At 35.4% G+C, this 17,961-nt stretch overlaps 1 protein-coding gene across 2 annotated transcripts in view; it reads left to right on the top strand.

The window, feature by feature from the left end:
* The window catches only part of FSTL5 (follistatin like 5), a 768,631-nt gene extending 756,302 nt beyond the window's left edge, over positions 1-12,329 (top strand). For both annotated transcript variants that reach the window (XM_060653856.3, XM_060653855.3), the window contains exon 16: positions 9,810-12,329. In XM_060653856.3, the coding sequence (XP_060509839.2) occupies positions 9,810-10,512 (703 nt within the window). In that variant the 3' untranslated portion in view covers positions 10,513-12,329. The remainder of the gene's footprint in view (positions 1-9,809) is intronic.
* Positions 12,330-17,961: the final 5,632 nt, after the last annotated feature.

The following is a 17,961-nucleotide window of genomic DNA, read 5'->3' as shown; positions in this document are numbered from 1 at the left end:
CAAATTCAGTCTTTCTCACATGCAAAATGCACGCATTCGATTCCAACAGTCCCAAAGGTCTTAACTTGTTCCAGCATCAAATCTAAAGTCTAAAGTCTTAACTAAATGTCATCTAAATTAGATATGGGAAAGACTTTGATTCACACTGAGGCAAAATTGTTCTCTAGCTGTGAACCTATGAAATCAAATATGTTATGTGCTTCCAAAATAAAATGATGGTGCTGGCATAGGATAGACATTCCACTCCATATGGGAGAAATAAGAAGGAAGTGGTGAGTAGTCCCAGACAAGTCTAAAATTTAGGAAAGCGAAACTCCCTAAGATTTTAAGGCTTGAGAATAACCCGTTTTGACTTGATGTTCTGACTTCCAGACCCACTGCAGTGGGTGGCCATGTCCCTGCAGCTCCGTAGGGTGAGGGTTGCACCCCCAAGCTTCTGGGTGATGTTTTGTCTCTTTCAAACTGAGACTGTAGCCCTCGTGATCACTGAATCACCTTGGAGTCATTTTTTTTTTTCCTTTATCTTGAATAATAATGCATGTTCACAGATAAATAGCTGTGTGGGAGGGGCGCCTGAGTGGCTCAGTTGGTTGAGCGTCTGACTTCAACTCAGGTCATGGTCTCGCAGTTCATGAGTTCGAGCCTCGCGTCTGGCTCTGTGCTAACAAACAGCTCAGATCCTGGAGCCTGCTTCAGATTCTGTATCTCTCTCTCTCTCTCTCTCCCCCCTTCCCCTGTTCATGCTCTGCCTCTCTCTGTCTCTCAAAAATAAATAAATGTTAAAAAAAAGTTTTAAAAAGAGCTGTGTGGGCTCATCCCATAAAATTCAGGACATCTAAGAGCTTTCCTTCATTCCATCCAGTCTCCATCCCCTTCAGTTCAAACTGGCAGTCTCCCTGCAGGGGTAGCTGATTAGTTCTGTGGTTCACACTATGTTAACCTCCTTATTAAGGGGCTGGTCTTCCCTACCCTTAATATTCTTTTCTGAACAAGTATTTCCTTTTTTTTTTTTTTGTATTATAGACAGGCTAAAATTTTTCCAAATATTTATGTTTTGGGCCCTTTTTGCTTAACAATTCTCTCTTTAATTCATTTATTTCTGCTCTCACTTTACTATAAGTATCGGGAGAAACCAAATCACTCTTTCAACACTTGGCTTATAAATCTCAGCTGATTATCCAATTTCATCGTTCTCAAGTTCTACTTTCCATAAAATGCTAGAACACTACCGTAGTTTAACTAAATTCTCTGTCAATTTACCGTAAGGAAATGCCTTTTTTCCAGTTTCCAATAACATATTCCTCATTACCATCTGAAATCTCATCAGGGTGGCCTTTACCATCCATATTTCTACATTCTGTTCATGATCATTTATGAATTACAAGGGCACGGATCTAATCCATGAAGGCTCACCCTCACAACCTAATTTCTTCCAAAAGGCCCACCTCCAAAAACAATGGGGATTAGGGCTTCAATACATGAATTTGGTCTGGTGGGGGGACACAAACATTTATTACACAACAATTACTGAAAATATTTACCAGTAATGAAAGGTAAGAGACATTTTCTAAAGCTTTACCAGAAATAAGAAAGTGCTATCTGAAGAAGCATTTATTTCAGGTGGAAAAAAAATAATCAAGAATGTTCCTTCTCCCCAGTGCCTGAGTGGCTTAGTCAGTTAAGCATCTGACTCTTTAGCATCTGATCTCTGCTGAGGTCCTGAGATTTAGTCTAGCATCCAGCTCGGGGCTGAGCATGGAACCTGCTTGGGATTTTCTCTCTTCCTCTCCCTTTAACCCCTCCTCTCTCTCCCTCTCTCTCTGTTCCCTCCTCTCTCTCCCTCTCTCTCTCTCTCTCTCAAAATAAATAAATACACCTAAAAAATAATGTTTCTTCTCCCAGCTTGGAAAGTTACACAAGTTTTCTTTATCAGTTGTCAAATGATTCCAATTAGAAACTAAATATAGGAGCACCTGGGTGGCTCATTTAGTTAATCGGTTAATCTCATGATCAGGTCATGTTCTCTAACGGTTCATGACTTTGAGCCCCACATCAGGCTCTGTGCTGACAGTTCAGAGCCTGGAGCCTGCTTCAGATTCTGTGTCTCCCTCTTTCGTTGCCCCGTTCCCACTTGTGCTCTGTATCTCTCTCTCTCTCTCTCTCTCAAAAATAAATATTATAAAAAAGAGACTAAATGTATATGTCACATGTCACAATCCTTACTTGATGTAGCTCTGTATATTCACTAGAATTCATTTTTTTCAAGTCTCTTTGGCCAAGGAAATCTGTGGCTGCTGTTTTGCATTTCTATCCCCCGGTACACACTCTAGCCTTCACTATCTTGCTTTCTATCCCAGAAGGCTGGATACTATGGCTTCTGGTTGTTTGGGCCAATGAAAAGCCTGACTGGAGATTGCATGAAGAAGGAGCATGAGACCAGAGTATAGAATCCACCCTACCCTCCCACTGCTTATTCCCCCACTCCTCCCACCCCATGTCTGCTGTTTTGTAAGCAATCAGCTGTTTCTTTAGATCAAAGGAGACAGATACTCACACGAGGCACCTCTCTATATAACTCCTTCCTTCCCAGATAAAGTAGTGACAACAGCCTTATTATTACTCTCCCCATATTACTGCACTGTCTCTTGTGACCAATTTCTATTTCACTGTAAACAGACTCTTTATTGCACCCTCCTTGATTTATTCTAATTGAAATTTATTCCTTTCCTTCTGGGATCCAGACTAATATAAACTCTCTCTTCAAGTGAAAGCCTAGCATAACAGAAATGTAAATTAGTAGCTGAAACAGGGATATAACTCTATCCATCCCTTCTCTCATCTTTGAAGAGGCTCCCTAAACACTTTTTGAAAGTCAGGGCATACAATTATAAGCACCCCACTGTTTGACTATAATTACCTTAAGGATAGGAATCATTTATTTCCTCTCCATTTCCTTTATAAGGTTGTACAAAGTGTACTGAACATAGCAGGACGTGAATAATATTGAATTTGGTCATACAGTATCTAGAACCCAACTCATGACAGACCTAGTTCCTACTGAATCTTTTTCTCACCCATTATTTCTTTCTTGTAGGTGTGCAATGGATATTTCAGTAGTATTTTTTTTATTAACAGATTTTGCTCTTGCCTTTGTTTTACCTTCCTTTTGTATTTCCACCTTTATATTCACAAATTATTTCTTTCTTCTAATTACTAACTCCATTTCCACTCTGGCATCCCTGCTCCATTTGTCAACTCCTGCATAAAACATATCCTAATCAGAAAAATGGGTAAGACTCAAGAGGCTCCTATTTTCAGATTTTCATGTTTTTCCAAAACCAAATTAAGAAGAGCAACCAAACTTTCAAAATGCCATCTGAAAGCACAGGTGTCGGTGTCAGGGTGTTTTGTTTTTGTTTTTGTTTGTTTTGTGTTTGTTTGTTTGTTTTGTTTTTTCCCTAAGTTTTTAAGCTCTTCAAAAAGAGGTTGAGGACTTTGGTTTTTGAAATATGTTCTGTAGTATATATGGTGTGCACAGAATTCTTAATAAATCTGTTCGTTTGTTTATTTATTTATTTATTTTTTAATGTTCTGGACACTAGAAGTGATAGACCTCTAAACACTGTATTAATTCTATCAAGCAATTAGACATCGTGAATATACTGTAATCAAATTATGCATTTATGTTTTGATTTGGCCTAGAAGAATCAAACTTTCTACAGATCAGAACAATAGGGTACCAGAGAGGGAAGAAAATAGGGAATTTAGTATTCCAAAACACATTCCACTTTTTAAAGGAAAAATTTCTAAAAGTGAAAGTAGGTGAAGTAATGTTAAAATCTTTACTATAGAATTTCTATGATATACTTTAAAAAGGCAGGCAGGAGGCATCCTGTGGTTCATTCTAGCTTTTCCAACCTATGTTTTGAAAACAGAAAACTTCAAAGTAGTACCATTTCTCAAACGCATCAAAGCATTAGGTCTATTCAAAAACTGTCCTTGCCCTAGTTATAAATCTCTACTAAATGTGTCAATTTTATTTCTCTGTGCGTCCCATATCCCGAATATGAATGTGACTACTATTTATGAACAGGTGTGTTTTACTGAGCTATTTATGTGAAGTTCAGATAAAAACTAAATCCTCTGGTACTTGAGTAGGAACAGCATTCAATCTTTTCTTACAAGGGTCAGTCTGGGATAATAGAAAACAACTAAATATAAAGGAATTCATAAACTAGTGAATAATGGCTCATGTCAGATTTATGCTTTGCGCCCATGAAAACTCTCTGTCAGCTGTTACACAATGGAAGATGTCATTTCAACAGCACATTGTATATGTGAGTTTATATATTAATTATATGGAGAGGAAGTTATAATTTTTGTTTCTTATCATCTGTTAAGCATCTCTTACCTTCCAATTTAAAAAAAAACAAGGTACTTATCCAATTAATAAAACAAGGTATTAATAATTCTGCCCACTACTATTATGAAGTACTAATTATGATAATATGTTTTGGATGTTGTGCCTCAATACAACTAATTCCTAGGGCTGTTGAAATTATTCTGCTCTATTTCAAAGAACATGGTTTCTATTATTGAGACATCAGTAATAGACATCAGTGCTGTTTTTATAACAGGATAGAGTGTCTGATGAATCCGATGCCCAAATACATCCAATCAGTACTTACAACTTCCCCTTTGCATCCATTGATATACATAGAAATACTTGTTTTAAAATCTAAGGAGGTGTAGGGACACCTGGGTGGCTAGTTGGTTAAACGTCTGACTTCAGCTGAGGTCATGATCTCACAGTTCATGAGTTGGAGCCCCGCATCAGGCTCTGTGCTGTCACCTCAGAGCCTGGACCTTGCTCCGGATTCTATGTCTCCCTCTCTCTCTGCCCCTCCCCCACTCATACTCTGTCTCTCTCTATCAAAAAATGAATAAACGTTAAAAAAAATTAAATCTGGGGAGGTGTAGATGGTAGGGTATGAGGAAAGAAGTCATGTAGGAATGGAGGGGGAACATCAGGGACACTTCCCAGCTTGTAGTAAGGGGGAGGGGGGGGCGGTGATCTCACTGGTTAAATACTAAAAGTCAGCAGTAGGGTGAGCTGTTCAGGTGAGAATCTATGAGGACTCTGGGGAAAGGTGGTATTAAGACTCAGGAGATAAAATAATTGTTATTCTGCAAATCTTATGAGTTTCTTTCACCCCAAGCTTTGGATTATTAACATTCTTGGCACCGACCATGAAAGGTAATACAGGTTATTAATTGTAATTCTGAAATTCCTTCAGTAGTATCTCAAAAAGCAGAATAGGGGCAGACTAACACGGCAGATGATGTGAGGTGACAATAACTGGAAAATTGCTCTGTGAGACTCTGTGTGATCAGACTCATTTGGGAACTGGGTGAGACATCTGGGGAAATCAAACATTACTCAAATGCAAAAAATGCAGCCTGGTCTTGTGGGATGTGGAGGTCTTTGAGCAGCTCTTTATTCGGCTTCATGGTATTTCAGCCATGTTTCTCTCTAAATATCTGTTCTTTCCCCTTCTCTGCCAAATAACTTCCCTTGCAAGGCTCTTGAATTGCCATGACGTAAACTCTGACTGCAGTTCTCTGCGTCTTTAGACATCCGTGTCCTAAAGTTGCCTACAAAATTTTCTTTTAGTGAATTTCACTTTAGCGAAAATTCTTGAGTAAGATAGGTATCTGTTTCAAATCCCATCATCTATGCCGACGTCAAAATCACCCAGCACACCATGACTCAGTGCTCCAGGCCCTCAACTGAAACAGCACCTCCAAGCAAAGGAGTGAGCTGACCGCCTTCGTTCCTAACAATGTGAGAGACTTGGTTTTTGGGTGAGGTGTGTTCCAGCCATAGATCCTGTTGGCACAAGTGAGAGCAAGAATAAAAATGTGAATTTCTAATGTCAGTGCGATCTCTGCTGCATTCACAAGTAGAAAAATCTTGCCACATTTGAGTAACATGATGTGCTTATTTTAAAAGCTGGGAAGACTGGGGCACCTGGGTGGCTCAGTCAGTTAAGTGTCCGACTCTTGATTTCAGCTCAGGTAATGATCTCATGGTTTGTGAGATCTCTTTCTCTCCCCCTCTCTCTCTACCCCTGCCCCACTCTCTCTCTCTCCTTCTCTCTCTTTCAAAACAAATTAAAAAAAAATAAAAATAAATCTTTAAAAACTGGAATACTGGCTATATAGAAAAATCAATAATTTGGTTTTCTCCCCATTTATGAATTATAATAATCTGCTGTCCCACAGGAAATATCCTATTTGAGTGACAATAGGAAAATGATGTTAGTTGCAGTGTAAAGCATAAGCAAGTTCTATTTATTAAGGATGTACTGTTTGCCTGGTAAGAACACACATTTCACTTTTATCCTCAAAGCAAGGTAGTACTTTTATCCTTTTTCTGCTAATGAAAACATTGAAACTCATGGCAGTGGAGGACTTTATGCAAAGTCACCTATCTATTACCTTGAAAAACTGGATCATGAGACTAAATCAGCCTGGACTGAAAACCTTTACATCGTCCAAAACAAGTTCTCTTGTATGAATCAGTTCAGGACCTCACCTCAAAGTACAAAAGCAGTAATTAAAGTTGAACTTTTTAAAAACATCTATAATGAACTAGATTGATTACACTTCAGAAATCTGGGAAAGAAAAACACGGCTCTAATTCTCCTCACTACCTCCAACAACAAATCCACACAATGCCGTGCTGGGAGGTCACACTTTCCTAGGTTTATTAATTTCCTAGTAAAAGAAGTGATTCCGAGAGTAAGTTTTACCTCTCATTTCTTACAGTCTGGAACTTCCTATACACATTCTGACAAATATGAGACAAACTATGTTAGGCCTAGTACTGTGCAGGATTTTATTATACTAAGCAGGCATGAAAGTTGAGAGCCTCGTAAATATTAATCACAGACTAATGAACAGTGGGAGATTTCTGAATATCAATCTGTACTAGAGGGAAATTTTGAATTAGAGACACTGCTTCCTACCCAATAAATCAGTAGTGAAAAATTGAAGGCATTCTCATGCATCTGCTTATGTAGCTAGATCTCTAGTCCTAAAGGAGCATGCAGCATGGATGCCAAAATAGATGTAATTTTATCACCCCACATGGAGCTTTTGCATTTTTAACGGGACCATTTTTTAAAATTTTAATTACCTCCAAAAGAGGCTGGATTGTATCACAGAAAACTTGAGTGCATTCTTTAGTATTAGAGTTAAAATAGTTCATGAGTAGTTGGAGCTTTCTCATTCTTCTTCATTAGCATTCAAAAACCATTGCCAAGGGACTGGAAGACTCAAGGTTAAGAGAGGAGCTGAAATGCCAAAACTTGATTGGCTTATTGCTTTTATTAAGTGTGAATGTTACTGCTTTTGTCTCTGGGCACATGTACAACACATAACATACCAAAGACAATATCTTCCATTATTATTCAAAATTTCATAAATAATAGCACATACAATCATATACACACTTGCATATCCTTAATGATTATCCATTAATGGAAAAATATCCCTTTACAATAATCAAAGTTAATTATTTATTAAGACAAGTAGGAGAGTGGAGAGTGATATCTAGGATTTTACAGTGTTTTTGATGTTGACAAAAAACAATGGGACTCAGTTTTCAGTTTGAGGTTTGTTTTTTTTTTTTCTATTTTTTAATATTCAGTAGTATTTAAGAGCTTTGCTAGGTTATTAATATTTTAGTGGAAAAACTAAGAAGTGGTTTTTAATAATATTAATGTTTCTTCATATCATTATAATTAAAACTAAAACTTTATCCTAAATAGGTATGGTATGAGCTGTCTTTACTGAAATGACATAAACATAGTTATTAAGGACACAAGAAAGAGAAGGATCCAGGAAATAAGCCGAAATGGTGAATGTCATTCTGAAATACACCAGAAATGTTATTTTCAAAATGATTACTTTATTCCATCTCATGTAAATAGAATAAGTGATAATTACTAAATTAAGTCATAGTGTAGCAGAATGCTATAATTAAACATTAATCACTAAGTTGTCATTTTTTATTAATCATTTCCTAGACTCATTAAAAGCAGCAGAGATATGTTGGTCCTTAATATATTCCCAGCACCTTGTAGATGTTCAATAAATGCTTAAAACTTTTTTTTAAAAAGGATTAAGTATACATTGTAGTTTTCCTTTTGTATAGATGGAATTGTAATCTCTCTAAGGACAAATAGTCTCTTCACAAATGTTCAAATATAGCGAAAATTACAATATGGTTTCCCAACCATATATAATATGAGAACATAGAAGCAATTACAACTTTATATCCATTTCAGTAAAGCATTTGTGCTTATGCACTTGCTGCTTTCTACAATTACAACACAGGACTGATGTTTGACAACATTCATCTTATCTTCTCTATGATATTAAAGATGAGTTTATTTATATTTTTGAGCTTGCCATGTGCTTATATTTGAAATTTTCAGGAACTATTACCCCAAATGCACTATATGTATGTGTTATGTGTGGAAATGGTCATTTTTACATAAATAAAATTTTGTGTAAATATTAGCATATTGAAAATGATTTCTGCAGGTGACAATAACATAATTGGTTATCATTAGAGTTTTTGTTTGTTATACATTGTCACAAGTCATCTTATTTTTTTTCATTTATAAGCACAGTCAATGTAATAATAGATGCCTTTTTTATGTTTAAGGAGATTTTGAAAATACTAGGATGTGTTTTAATCAATATTATTAACAAAAAGTAGAGTTCTTCATTGACCAGTATCCTTGTGGATATAATTTCGTATAGTAGCCCCCATCTCATTTTACCTTATTTAACTTACTTATTTTTCATAAGAACCCACTGGTCTTATGGGTCTCAGTTTAAAAATACATTTACATTCATCACAGGGACTTATAATAATTTGTAGCTAGTATTCCAGACAAATGCTGTGAAAAATACTGAAGTAGTTAAAGAGGACACCAAAACAAATAAGAAATATTTACTTTTAAATGAACTTTAACAGAAAATATCATAAATCTTTAAGGTTTATCATTGTTCAGTATAAGATAACCAATATAACTTAGATATACCACCAGAAACAATAACAATTTAAGCATAGCAAGGTTGACAAATGTAACTTGTATTTAAAACTTATAAGTGTTAAAATCATAAAAGTTGTTAATCAAAGTAATCCTAAAATCTAATAAATAGAATTTTAATAGTTTTCTAGCAAAAAAAAATCTTCATTTATTAAGGTAGTCCTGTAAAGTTTATTAAAATGAGAAAGTAGAAAGTGGTGGATAATTGTCTAAGTAGAGATGACTGTCACATTTTTCTGTTGGTCATGAGACAAGAAGGAAATGAAGTGAGTGAAATACCTATATATTCAAGTATTTTATTCTTGCTGACTTTAGTAGCAGTAAACCAAACTTGTTCAATATCAGGATTAGAGACACACAAGATGATTTTTACCTTTTTCCCCCTGTATGGTAAAAGTAAAATTTGTTGTTCCAATTAACTAGATATATTGCTTTTAATTATTTTGTTTTCTACACCATGAGTTACAATTGTTTAGCTGTAATGAAGGAATGACCTAGAGAAAGGAGGAGGGTGGCAAAATTTTAAAGTTTAATTCTAACATGATCGTGACACAAATTGCTGCATAGCCTGACAATTAATGTGTGGACTTGCGATGGCCCTTTCCACCTGCCCACGGTACATTTTCATATGGGATTACCCCTCTGTAGTTTCCTGTCTAACTCTGGTTTTCATCTTTTCAGGTTTGGATTTATCCTTCACAAAGATGAAGCTGCATTACAAAAAATTGATCTTGAAACCATGTCATACATCAAGACAATTAACTTGATGGACTATAAGTGCATTCCTCAGTCATTGGCATATACGCACTTGGGAGGATACTACTTTATTGGCTGCAAACCTGACAGCACTGGGGCAATTCCACCACAGCTTATGGTGGACAGTGTAACCGACTCAGTCATTGGATTCAATAGCGATGTGACGGGCACTCCATATGTCTCTCCAGATGGGCACTATCTTGTCAGCATTAATGATGTGAGAGGTCTTGTAAGGGTCCAGTACATTACCATCCGAGGAGAAATACAGGAGGCTTTTGATATTCACACAAATCTGCACATATCTGATCTGGCATTTCAGCCATCCTTTACTGAAGCTCACCAATACAACATTTATGGTAGTTCAAGCACACAAACTGATGTGCTCTTTGTGGAGCTCTCCTCTGGGAAGGTTAAGATGATAAAGAGTCTTAAGGAACCACTCAAGGCAGAAGAATGGCCTTGGAACCAGAAGAACAGGCAAATCCAGGACAGTGGCTTGTTTGGTCAGTACCTGATGACACCTTCCAAGGACTCTCTCTTTATACTAGATGGACGACTCAATAAGTTAAACTGTGAGATCACTGAAGTTGAGAAAGGAAATACAGTCATTTGGGTTGGAGATGCCTAGAAGCCCTATTAGATAATTATTGAATGAAGAGTTTTCCAGTACATTGCACTTAACCCATTGTTTAAATTTACAGCTTAACTTTTCAAGATCACACCCTAGTCAAACATAAGTTACTTGATAGACCCAAATAAAACAGATTTTTTTCTTTTGCAAAGATGAACACAATTAGTAATATTGGTTGACTGGAAATATTTAACACAACATTTAATAAAAAAAACTAGATCAATGACAAGATTCAAATCTATAATTACATTCAAGCCAACAAAGTAGAAATTTAAACAATTAAAAAATAACTGCAGGGAATTTCAGATGACTTTAAGCATTTCATTTTGGAAGTGGTTTATCTATTATTTTTTCTCTGTCTTTTGGTATGCTTAAACTAGAAATAAAAAGGTATTGTGGAACCTTAAAATTCTTACTTCAAAATATTCTGTCCCATCCACTGTTTATAATCTTTTGTGCCTTGGAGGGAATGTCACAAGAGGAAAAAGTAGGTTGAAAGCTGCATACTGAACACCCTCATAACTACAAATCTTTTGTCATTAAAAGAGAAAAGTTTAACATCTCTTACACCAAATCCTGTCTTCAACATTGGTTTAAACCTCAACGAAATACCATTTGAAGGCATAAGTTGACCTTAGGTCGTATACCAGTGACAAACTCTATTTAATACTTACTATATGGTCTGCAGCATGCTATGGAAAATGAGGAGGAAAAGAGGAAAAATAATTATGAAAAAATGTTTGCAATGTATTCTCTATTCATTTTGCTTTTAATCATTGGAGTGCATTGTATTTTTAATGCAATTTTGTCTGGGATGTCAACTGCTTACAAATGTTTATTATTAGCAGAATCGATTCCTTTCTTTTCATGTAGTCCAGAATTGAATCAGCAGGAACTTTCAGTTTTAAAAAAGTAGTACCATTTGTATCTGCTTAGAGTAAACCTCATATGGGGAAATTAACACCAAGAACTGATGAATATTAGCGGGTTAGGAGAATTAGTAGCAGAAATTGGAAATAAGGGGATAGCTCCACAGTGGTGAGTAAAGACATACTTCACTATTGCCTTGGCAATTTAAATATAACTCATCAAAGAACTTCATTCCTTAAGAACTTTCCTAAATGACTTCTGCTCAACTCCTACATAATCCTTAAATGACCCCCTCATTAACTCTGTGCTATGGTTTGAAACCTAACTAATCCTCTTATTTGAGAAACTGTATAGAAGTAAAAATTATTGCTTCTTTTTTTTTAAGGGCAAATAAAAGGCCAGTGGACGTGGATTAAAACTAGAAAGTTGGTTTACTGAAATAAGCAGATAATTATCTAGGCTTAAAGTAATAGCTTACATGTTTGGAGAATCTTTTTACTTATTTTTTTTTAATTGTTGCTAAAAATGCTAATGGGCTGTTGAAATGACCTCCGTTTACTGAAGGTAATCCAATAAGGTCTTTTTTAAATACAAATTTTACTCAAGTTTAAATTGTATAAAACTGCTTAGAAACCTGAAATTTTATAGTGTGTAATATCTTATGTATATATAGCATCCTGAGCTGTGTGATACAGTAGATTTCTTCTTAGCTTAAGGAAACATTATGGGAGGTAGATTTAATAAACAACAGAGATCAGCTTATGTTTCTACTTACCTGCTTTCCTTTTTAGCGATTTTCTCCCTTGTGAACATGAACCATATAAAGTGTCTAATGATTTAATGTAAGTCTGTCTCATACATCCTTCTTCAGTAGCTTACACCATGTGGATGCTCTGTCTGTAGACATTGCTTGATAAAAGGAGAATAAACCTCTTAAATTTTAACGCTTGAGTTCAGTCAGTGTTTTAATGCGCATAACAGTGTTTTGTTTTGTTTTTCCTCCACGTGCTCAAACATAGTCTGGTACTCTGCATTATTTTGAAAATTGATGGGATGAGGTAGAGGGCAAGTAAAGTGAGAACAATCAAAAAAAGGTAATTTAGTTTATCTTTTTATAGAAAATGGAAGTTGTATTGCAAATAATGATGTCAGTGATAATGTGGGTATGTGTAAACACTGAAAGTTTAGAAAAACCAAGGTAAAATTATGAGATAACTGCACTAAACAAACAAACAAACACAACTCTATCAAATAGCATATTTCTACTAAACAGAGTAAAAAGTGAAGTGATAGCAGTGAAGGGCCCTGGAATGAGAAAAGGTGTGAAACAAAGAATGGGAATATGATATGGGAGGTCCTTGACTGAAACTGAAGAAGTAAATGTTTTATGTAAAGAAGGTGATATTTGAGAAGGTAAGAAAAGTAGGTTATGATCAGATTTGGGAGGGTGGGAGAGGAAGAAGAAACCAATGGAAAGAGTTTGGACTTCATCCAGACAATAGGGACTCAATAGTTTTTGAAAACAGAAATGGCAGTGAAAACAGAACTTTTAGAATTTAATATTATTATTTTTTAATATTGTAAGTTTATTTATTTTGAGAGAGACAGAGAGAGTGAGCAGGGGAGGGGCAGAGAGAGAGAGAGAGAGAGAGAGAAACCCAAGCAGACTCCACACATCAGTGCAGAGCCTGAGGTAGGGGCTCCAACTCATGAACCATATGAGATCATGACCTGAGCCGAAACCGGGAGTCAGATGCTTAAATGAATGAACCACCCAGGTGCCTCTAGAATTTATTTTTTTTTTTCAACGTTTTTTTATTTATTTTTTTTGGGACAGAGAGAGACAGAGCATGAACGGGGGAGGGGCAGAGAGAGAAGGAGACACAGAATCGGAAAGAGGCTCCAGGTTCCGAGCTGTCAGCCCAGAGCCTGACGCGGGGCTCGAACTCACGGACCGCGAGATCGTGACCTGGCTGAAGTCGGACGCTTAACCGACTGCGCCACCCAGGCGCCCCCTAGAATTTATTATTTTTTAATGGAATGAAGAGTTGACTGAAGAAAAGGGAAATTAGAGGAAGAGGTATCAGTTGAGAGGCTGCTGCAATAAGGTGAGTTTATAGTTTTTAATATAAGAGAATTAATTTGAAAGTATATATTTTGAAACAAGGGGTATTAAGGAACCAGACATGAAATGCCAACTGAATAAATATGGGTCATAAAAAGAGGTAAACATGACCGGTTTCAAATACGACATAATTGATAGAAATAGGAAAGCCATGAGGGAGAAACAGATTTGGGTCAGAAAATAAGAAACTAGATAAAAGGCAAATTAACTGAAAATATTGGGCAATGGAATATATTCCCAGAGAAGTGTCAGCATGTATGGCAAACCAACTTCCATTTAATTATATCTACGTAAAGTTGAAGCATTTTTTAAAAAATGCAATTTAGAACCTTATTGCCTTTCAGATTCCCACTCAAAAATTCCTCACAGGGTTTTCTTTTGAGAAATAAGTTAATTTGACTGGATTTTACATTCAGTAGTAAAAGATTTTACAGGATGAAACAATATGTTTAATCATATATAACAATTTATCATATTATATAAATTTTCAAGTGAGAAAAATATTAAGGATAAATACTATCATGGAAATCAATACAAGATGAAAATGGACAACCCACCATTACAGCCTTAAAAGGTCATCAGGGGCTACTTCTAATGCCACTTGTTCATATATCTACCATTTATCTGTTCCTGTATGAATGGAAAAAAAAAGAACTACAGCAGCACCTTATCAAAGCCGATTTTCACTATCCTTCCGAAAACACTCAAATATCATTTACCTCTTCTGGGAAACTTCATACATAGCAATGTATTCTGAAAGTTATGCTATGGAAGTTCTTGTCTGCAGTCTTAAGTCTTGGTAAGTTTTCCTATTTCCCAGGAGATTAAGTCTTAAGCAGAGCATACAAGCATATTTTTGTTTATTTGTCTGTTTGTATTTAATAAATTATATAGTCCTATTGGTAATTGGAAAAGCACTTAGCTTTTCAGTAATATTCATCAGCAAAATGTAGCTGTCTCTGTGGTATTTAATGGGTACATCACAGCTATTTTACAGTAATTTTCAGCTACACTTGGTGACTTAGAAAAGTTTTAATTGTTCTTTTATACTAGAGCTGAGAAATGATAGACTTCTCAATGTTTTCAGATTCATGTTTACATACATAATTAAATTTTGTAAATAGTATAATTTGGATGAAACTGACACTAAAATACCAAACATGATTCTGTTTTAATGTTTGATAGATGTATTGAAGACACATTTCAACACTTTTAAAAGAATCAAAATTGCCTTAGTGTCAAAAGAATAGACTGTTACTTGAATTAAAAAAAAAGTCTGTTATTCCTGTGTGTAATTATTTTCACACTTCTATGAAAAATTACAATGTTCTTTTATACCTGGATCTGCATATTTGTTCAGTGTTACACATTACAAGAGGACAGTCTCATGATAATCAAGATAGGGACTCAACATACATGAAATATATAGCTATTAGAAGCAAATAATCATTTATTACCATACTGTGCCTCAGCTTACCCACCTACTTTCAAACCAGTTTTGCTCTTAATTCAAATTATGCTCTGTGGTCAGAACTATTAGCAAAGAGTAGCAAGCATTCAACATTTGAGCTTATGAATAAAATATAATCCATGACTTTGTCTAGATTAATAAACATCCTTTTGATACATTAATTGTTCTTTAGGGAAATAACTGTAATAAATTGGGGAAAAATAAATATATAGATTAGATTAAAGATATTATATTAACACATAGCATGTTGATTTTGCATAATTTAAAAATTTGATTGTTGACAGAAATATTATATTATTCCATTTTGTCAATTTTGGTGCAACTGCACCATATGCCATGCAGTTTTAGATACTGCAGCAATTAGACAACTCACTGTGTGTGTGTGTGTGTGTGTGTGTGTGTGTGTGTTTGTGTGTGCGTGTGTGTGTGTTAATTAGGGCATATGCAAAAATTGAAGCATATCTGGAAATATTGGATAATTAAATTTTAATATTCAAATATATCCCATTAGTATTTTAGAATGTCTATTAAATCTAGAATGACAAGATTGATTGTCAAAGTATTTCAAAGTATAAGCTAAAGGCACCTGAGTGGCTCAGTTGGTTAAATGTCCAACTCTTGATTTTGGTTCAGGTCATGATCACAAGGTTCGTGGGTTTGAGTTCCGCATCAGGCTCTGCACTGACAACATGGAGACTGCTTGGGATTCCCTGTCCTTCCCTCTCTGTCCCTCCCTCTCTCTCTCTCTTTCCCTTTCTCAAAATAAATAAATAAACTTTAAAAATGAATAAATAAATAAATAAATAAATAATGAAAGTATAAGCTACATAGAAGTAAAGAATATCGTAGAAACCAAATAGTAATGGGTCTTAATTCTGGAGATTCTATTAGATCAAGTAAATTAAGTGTATATATGATCTGAATAATGTAATATTAAGATTTAACAAATGACTATGTGTGTGTATATACACACACACTTATACACATCACTCCCTTGATTTTTTCAAAATTACTAGTACATTTTAAAATCAATTACAAACACAAATTTAATAAAGAACATAATATATTTCATTTTTTTTATGGCTCAAGCATTTTCCATTGTGTATGTATATTATATGCATATATATATATATATATCACTTCTTCTTGGTCCATTCATTAGTCAATGGTCACCTGGGCTGTTTCCATAATTTGATTTTGTAGATAATGTTGCTATAAATATCAGGGTGCATGTATACCTTTGAATTAATATTTTTGTATTCTTTGGATAAATACCTAGTAGTGTGATTGCTGAATCATAGGGTAGTTTTATTTTTAACTTTTTGAGGAACCTCAAAAACCTCTGTTTTCCAGGGTGGTTGCACCAGTTTGCATTCCCACGAACAGTGCAAGAGAGTTCCCCTTTCTCCACATCCTCACCTATACCTATTGTTTCTTGTGTTGTTAGGAGCCATTCAGACAGGTGTGAGGTGATATCTCATTGTAGTTTTGATTTGTATTTCTCTGATGAATATCTTTTCATGTGTCTGTTTGGCCATCTGTATGTCTTTTTGGAAATGCATCTATTCATGTCTTCTGCCCATTTTTTCAATTGGATAAGCTAGAGAATATTCCATTAAGTGAAATAAGTCAGTCAGAGAAATACAAATACCATATGATGCCACTCATATGTGGAATTTAAGAATAAAGCAAATGAATATAAGGGGGGAAATAAGAGAGAGAGAGAGGCAAACCAAGAAACATACTCTTAACTATAGAGAACAAACTGACTGTTACCAGAGGGGAAGGGAGGGTGGTTAAATAGGTGATGGGGATTAAGGAAGGCACTTGCTGTAATGAGCACTGGGTGTTATATGGAAGTGTTGATTCCCTATATTGTACACTTGAAACTAATATTACAGTATGTTAACTATACTGTATGTTCACTAACTGAAATTTAAATACAGACTTTAAAACAAAAGAAAAAAAAGAAAGAAGATGATATAGAAAACATTCTCAATTCATTTGAAATAAACTAAGAAATAACCATTTTTCAATCACTGAAGAAGTTATAAATATGTAAATTAATAAGCAAAAATATATACAAGTATTTATAAACAACACTTTAAAGAAAAATTAAATTCAGATATGCCCAATCTAGATTCTTTATATAATAATAAAAATGGAAACAATATAATTAAACAATAATATGAAGATTCTGACATTACTTAGAAAGTAGAGATCTGGAAAGAAATTTACTGCCACTCTAGTAAAAAGAAAAAGCTGAAAAATCAACAAAATTATAATTTCACCTGAACATATCATACATTTGGATTTGCAAGTTCCCCAAGTAGCCCTTGGCATGGCACAAGAAAAAGGTGGCCTCCATAAGAGCAGGTGTCAAGATATCTGCTAAAATTTTGACAAATTCTTAAAGGCTATGGGTCAGTTAGCTTATCAGTTAGGAACAGCTGCAGGAATGGAGAGGGGGTGGTTCAGGCACATGAAGAGTTCATATTCACTTTCAATATTGTTTCACAGGCCTCTACCATGTGCAGGCAAAAGGATCAGAGAACAGGCAGGAGATCAAAGAGAGCTGCCCAGACAGCATGGTGTGTAAGTGGTGTCCAGTTGTGGGGAGACAGACATTTCCCCCGTGCCTTGACTCCTCTGCCTTGGAAACCAAAACATTAAGGAGCTAAGATATGGGCAGTCATCTGTCTCACCCATGAGGGGCAGGTTAGGATCTATGTTTCTAGCAGCTGAAAATAATATCTTTTATGATTTTTTTAAATTTTTTTCTACATTTATTTATTTTTGAGAAACAGAGAGAGACAGCATGAGCAGGAGAGGGGCAGAGAGAGACAGAGACACAGAATCAAAATCAGGAGCAGGCTCCAGGCTCCGAGCTCCGAGCTGTCAGCACAGAGCCCGACGTGGGGCTCGAACCCACGAACGGTGAGATCATGACCTGAGCTGAAGTCAGACGCTTAATCGACTG

This window comes from Panthera onca, chromosome B1 (genome assembly GCF_046562875.1).
Source record: "Panthera onca isolate mPanOnc1 chromosome B1, mPanOnc1 haplotype 2, whole genome shotgun sequence".
In the NCBI taxonomy this organism is placed as follows: Eukaryota; Metazoa; Chordata; class Mammalia; order Carnivora; family Felidae; genus Panthera; species Panthera onca.
Note: the sequence above shows the minus strand (reverse complement) of the source record. Positions and strands in the feature narration are given on the sequence as shown.